Below are 5,362 nucleotides of genomic sequence, written 5' to 3'. Positions count from 1 at the left end.
CTCTCTCCCCAGGGAAGGGGGTCTCTGTCCCCAGGGAAGGGGGTCTCTGTCCCCAGGGAAGGGGGTCTCTCTCCCCAGGGAAGGGGGTCCCTCTCCCCAGGGAAGGGGGTCTCTCTCTCCCGGGTCTCTCTCCCCAGGAAGGGGGTCTCTGTCCCCCGGGGAAGGGGGTCTCTCTCTCCCCCGGGGAAGGGGGTCCCTCTCCCCAGGGAAGGGGGTCTCTCTCTCCCCAGGGAAGGGGGTCTCTGTCCCCAGGGAAGGGGGTCTCTCTGTCCCCAGGGAAGGGGGTCTCTCTGTCCCCAGGGAAGGGGGTCTCTCTGTCCCCAGGGAAGGGGGTCTCTGTCCCCAGGGAAGGGGGTCTCTGTCCCCGGGGAAGGGGGTCTCTGTCCCCAGGGAAGGGGGTCTCTGTCCCCGGGGAAGGGTCTCTCTCTCCCCAGGGGAAGGGGGTCTCTCTCTCTCCCCCGGGGGGGTCTCTCTCCCCGGGGGGGGGTCTCTCTCTCCCCAGGGAAGGGGGTCTCTGTCCCCGGGGAAGGGGGTCTCTCTCCACTCCCCCCCCTCAGCACGCCGTGTATGTTTTCCAGAAGAAGTTCTTGCAGCCGGTCTTGCGATCCCGGGGCCACTTCCATCGGCGGCCGCTCCCGGTCCCCGTCCCCGACACATCCCTCCTCCGCTCGGTCTCGGTCTCCGCCGCCGCCTCCTCCCCGTCTCCGCTCCTCAGCGCCAGGACAAGCATCCTCGCCACCTCCTGCCGGCACAAACACACACACACACACACACACTGTAACAGCGGCGTTATACTGGAGCCCAGCCCGTCCCCGGGACCGGGAGACTCACTATACCCCCCCCTGTCCCACGGTACGAGTTCATTCCAAGAGCGCTCTCCCCGAGTTTTGCCCCAATTCGAACGCGGAGATTTAGGGGGAATGGCCGCTCGTCGGTACTCGGGGCTCTCGTGGACATTCTTCAACATGTTGAAAACTCTTCACCAGTCTTCCCGTGCTTACCTGCCGTCACGGGAAGACTCGGGGCTCTCGTGGACATTCTTCAACATGTTGCTTACCTGCCGTGACGGCAGGTAAGCACGGGAAGACTCGTGAAGATTTCTCAACATGTTGAAGAATGTCCACGAGAGCCCCGAGTACCGACGAGTGGCCATTTCAGCGAGTCTTCCCGAGAACCTGCCGTTAGTGCTACGAGCCGCTAAGAGTCGTCCCCGAGCTCCGACGTACCCGCTACGTCCATTCTCCGTGCTTACCACGAGTTTGTTTTTTCTTTTAAAACTCGGGAGAGCTCTTGGAATGAACTCGTACCGTGGGACAGGTGACTGTGTTAAGTGTGGGTCTTGTTTTTTTTATAAGACTGTAGAAAGTGCAATTTCATTCAAACTAAGCTGTTTGAATGACAATTAAGGGCATTCTATTTTATTCTAACAGCGCCCTGTGTCACTGTGTGTGTCCCCTCTCCCCCCCCCCCCCCACGTCCCGTGTCACTCTGTGTGTCCCCTTCAACGTGAATTCAACCCTGTCTTCCCAGCCTGAAGGGTCTCGACCAGAAACATCACCCGCTCCTTCTCTCCAGACACGCTACCTGACCTGCAGGTTTACACTCCAGCATTTTGTGTCTCTTTTGATCCCTCCTTTTCACACCTTGCCCACCCTTACCTCTGTGTCTCCCTGTGCCATGACTCTCAGTCTGAGGAAGGGTCACCTATTCCTTCTCTCCAGAGACGCTGCCCGTCCCGCTGAGTTACTCCAGCATTGAGTGCCTGTCTTCAGAGCATAGAAACATAGACAACAGGTGCAGGAGTAGAGGCCATTCGGCCCTTCGAGCCAGCACCGCCATTCAATGTGATCATCCCCGATCAGTACCCCGTTCCTGCCTTCTCCCCCATATCCCCCGACTCCGCTATCTTTAAGAGCCCTATCTAGCTCTCTCTTGAAAGCATCCAGAGAACCAGCCTCTCCTGAGGCAGAGAATTCCACAGACTCGCCACTCTCTGTGAGAAAAAGTGTTTCATCGTCTCCGTTCTAAATGGCTTACCCCTTATTCTTAAACTGTGTGTGTGTGTGTGGCCCCTGGTTCTGGACTCCCCCAACACCGGGAACATGTTTCCTGCCTCTAGCGTGTCCAAGCCCTTTTAACAATCTTATATGTTTCAATGAGATCCCCACTCATCCTTCTAAACTCCACAGAGTGTACAAGCATCCGGAGAACCTGAGGCAGAGAATTCCACAGATTCTTGCTGAGTTCGGGTGTCAGGGGTTTATGGGGAGACGGCAGGAGAATGGGGTTGGGAGGGAGAGATAGAACATAGAAACATAGAAATACAGGTTGCAGGAGTAGGCCATTCGGCCCTTCGAGCCTGCACCGCCATTCAATATGATCATGGCTGATCATCCAACTCAGTATCCCGTACCTGCCTTCTCTCCATACCGAGATCCCTTTAGCCACAAGGGCCACATCTAACTCCCTCTTAAATATAGGTTGAACTGGCCTCAACTACCTCTGTGGCAGAGAGTTCCAGAGATTCACCACTCTCTGAGTGAAAAAAGTTCTTCTTATCTCGGTTTTAAAGGATTTCCCACTTATCCTTAAGCTGTGACCCGTTGTCCTGGACTTCCCCAACATCGGGAGCAATCTTCCTGCATCTAGCCTGTCCAACCCCTTAAGAATTTTGTAAGTTTCTAAGAACGGCGGGGTAGACTTAATACAAATTGCTGGAGTAACTCAGCGGGACAGGCAGCATCTCTGGAGATAAGGCATGGGGGGTCGAGACCCTTCTTCAGACTGGACTAGAGGGGCCGAATGGCCTAATTCTTGCTCCTATTCCCCATGGAGACTGCAGGGCGATCTGTGCACCAGGCGGGCGGGAGGGAGTTTGCAGCGATGTGTGTGAATCACTCACCTCTCTGCCGTAGGGCGCTAGTTCCTGCAGCAACTCCGACAGCGGCCGGTCACTGGCAGCCGCCGACACCCGGGGCAGGAGCAGGAGCAGGGCGATGGAGATGGCGGCGACCAGGGCTTGCATCTCTCTCGCTGTCTCTGGCTGTCTCTGGGCCAACGCGCTGTGGAAGACCGAGCGTGTGTGTGTGTCCTCGTCTGACTCCAAGCGACAGGCACGATGCTCGGATGTCTGCTGTCCTCTCCATCCCTCCCCACACTTTATATACGTACACCCCTGGGTCGGGGACAGGGGCGGGGACAGGGGAGGGGAGAGGAGAGGTGAGTAGGGGAGGGGGTTGGGGAGAGAGGAGAGGGTGGGAGTTGGAATGAAGGGGAGGGGGTTGAAGGGAAGGGGAGGGGGTTGGAGGGGGAGGGGGGTGGAATAGGAGGGGGTTGGAGGGGAGGGGTTGGAGGGGAGGGGGTTGAAGGGGAGGGGGTTGGAGGGGAGGGGGGGGGTTGGAGGGGAGGGGGTTGGAGGGGAGGGGAGGGGTTGGAGGGAAGGGGGTGGAAGGGGAGGGGGGTGGGGTTGGAGGGGAGGGGGGGCGGAAGAGGGGGGGGGGGGGAGGGGAGGGGGTGGAGGGGAGGGGGTGGAAGAGGAGGGGAGGGGGGGGAGGGGAGGGGGTTGGAGGGGAGGGGGTGGAGGGGAGGGGGGAGGGGAGGGGGGTGGAGGGGAGGGGGTGGAGGGGAGGGGGGAGGGGAAGGGGTTGGAGGGGAGGGGGTGGAGGGGAGGGGGGTGGAGGAGGAGGGGGTGGAAGAGGAGGGGAGTTGGAGGGGAGGGGGTGGAGGGGAGGGGGTGGAGGGGAGGGGGTGGAGGGGAGGGGGTGGAAGAGGAGGGGAGGGGGTGGGGGAGGGGGTGGAGGGGAGGGGGTTGGAGAGGAGGGGGTTGGAGGGGAGGGGGTTGGAGGGGAGGGGGTGGAAGAGGAGGGGAGGAGGTTGGAGAGGAGGGGGGTGGAAGGGAGGGGAGGGGGTTGGAGGGGAGGGGGTTGGAGGGAAGGGGGTTGGGGGAAGGGGGTTGGAGGGGAGGGGGTGGAAGAGGAGGGGGGGGGTTTGGAGGGAGGGGGTTGGAGGGGAGGGGGTTGGAGGGGAGGGGGTTGGAGGGGAGGGGGTTGGAGGGGAGGGGAAGGGGTGGGAGGGAGGGGGGTGGAGGGGGTTGGAGGGGAGGGGAAGGGGTTGAGGGGAGGGGGTTGGAGGGGAGGGGAAGGGTGGGAGGGGAGGGGGGTTGAGGGGGTTGGAGGGGAGGGGGTTGGAGGGAGGGGGGAAGGGGTTGGAGGGGGTTGGAGGGGAGGGGGTTGGAGGGGAGGGGGTTGGAGGAGGGGTTGGGTGGGAGGGGGGTTGGAGGGGGAGGGGGGTGGAGGAGGGGGTTGGAGGGGAGGGGGTTGGAGGGGAGGGGGTGTGGAGGGTGGAGGGGGTTGGAGGGGAGGGGGTTGGAGGGGAGGGGGTTGGAGGGGGGGGGTTGGAGGGGAGGGGGTTTGGAAGAGGAGGGGGGGGGGTTGGAGGGGGGGGGGGTTTGGAGGGGAGGGGGGGTGGAGGGGAGAGGGGTTGGAGGGGAGGGGGTGGAGGGGAGGGGATTGGAGGGGAGGGGGTGGAGGGAGGGGATTGGAGGGGAGGGGAGGTGGTTGGAGGGGAGGGGAGGTGGTTGGAGGGGAGGGGGTTGGAGGGGGGGGGTGGAAGAGGAGGGGGGGGGGTTGGAGGGGAGGGGGTTGGAGGGAAGGGGGTTGGAGGGGAGGGGGTTGGAGAGGAGGGGAGGGGGTGGAGGGGAGGGGGGGGGGTGGAAGGGAGGGGGGAGGGGGGTTGGAGGGGGGGGTGGAAGAGGAGGGGAGGGGGTTGGAGGGGAGGGGGTGGAGGGGAGGGGGGTGGAAGAGGAGGGGAGGGGGTTGGAGGGGAGGGGGAGGGGGGGGGAGGGGAGGGGGTGGAAGGGGGCTGGAGGGGAGGGGGTGGAGGGGAGGGGAGGGGGTTGGGGGGGAAGGGGAGGGGGGGTGGAGGGGAGGGGGTGAAGAGGGGTTGGAAGAGGAGGGGAGGGGGGTATGATGTCACCACCACACTGGCACACAAATTACATCGTATTTAAGAGCCATGCCAGCCTCAGCAAGTCTCTAAATGCACGGGCCCTCTGCTTGAGACACAAATGTACGTGTACAGGAAGCAACTGCCGATGCTGGTTTAGACCGAGGAGAGACACACAAACAGCTGGAGTAACTCAGCAGGACAGGCAGCATCTCTGGAGAGAAGGAATGGACTGAAGGGTCTCGACCTGTAAACGTCACCCACTCCACCTCTCCAGAGATGCTGCCTGTCCCGCTGAGTTACTCCAGCTTTTAGTGTCTATCTTCGATGTAAACCGACCCCTCTGCAGCTCCTTCCCACACAATGGAGTTATTTCGGTGCAGGTAACGCAAGCCTTCTCTTATTCACTAATGAATAT

The 5,362-nt window shown here is 61.9% G+C and overlaps 1 protein-coding gene across 1 annotated transcript; it reads right to left on the bottom strand.

Moving 5' to 3' along the window:
• Positions 1–492: 492 nt before the first annotated feature.
• On the bottom strand, positions 493–3,203 carry LOC129715465 (somatostatin-1A-like). Its single transcript, XM_055665350.1, has 2 exons — positions 2,903–3,203; positions 493–742 (listed from the first exon to the last, which is right to left on the bottom strand). The coding sequence occupies exons 1-2, from the start codon at positions 3,023–3,025 to the stop codon at positions 554–556; spliced, it is 312 nt and encodes a 103-aa protein (XP_055521325.1). The 5' UTR covers positions 3,026–3,203; the 3' UTR covers positions 493–553.
• Positions 3,204–5,362: the final 2,159 nt, after the last annotated feature.

The sequence above is a fragment of the Leucoraja erinacea genome, unplaced genomic scaffold, assembly GCF_028641065.1.
Source record: "Leucoraja erinacea ecotype New England unplaced genomic scaffold, Leri_hhj_1 Leri_1189S, whole genome shotgun sequence".
Taxonomy (NCBI): Eukaryota; Metazoa; Chordata; class Chondrichthyes; order Rajiformes; family Rajidae; genus Leucoraja; species Leucoraja erinaceus.
The sequence above is the reverse complement of the archived record's forward strand: the minus strand, read 5'-3'. Positions and strand labels throughout refer to the sequence as shown.

Coding starts and splice junctions, on each gene's coding strand:
- LOC129715465 (XM_055665350.1), bottom strand. CDS start 3,025: ATGCAAGCCCTGGTCGCCGCCATCTCCATCGCCCTGCTCCTGCTCCTG. Junction 743..2,902: donor TAGCGCCCTACGGCAGAGAG/GTGAGTGATTCA, acceptor TTGTGCCGGCAG/GAGGTGGCGAGGATGCTTGT.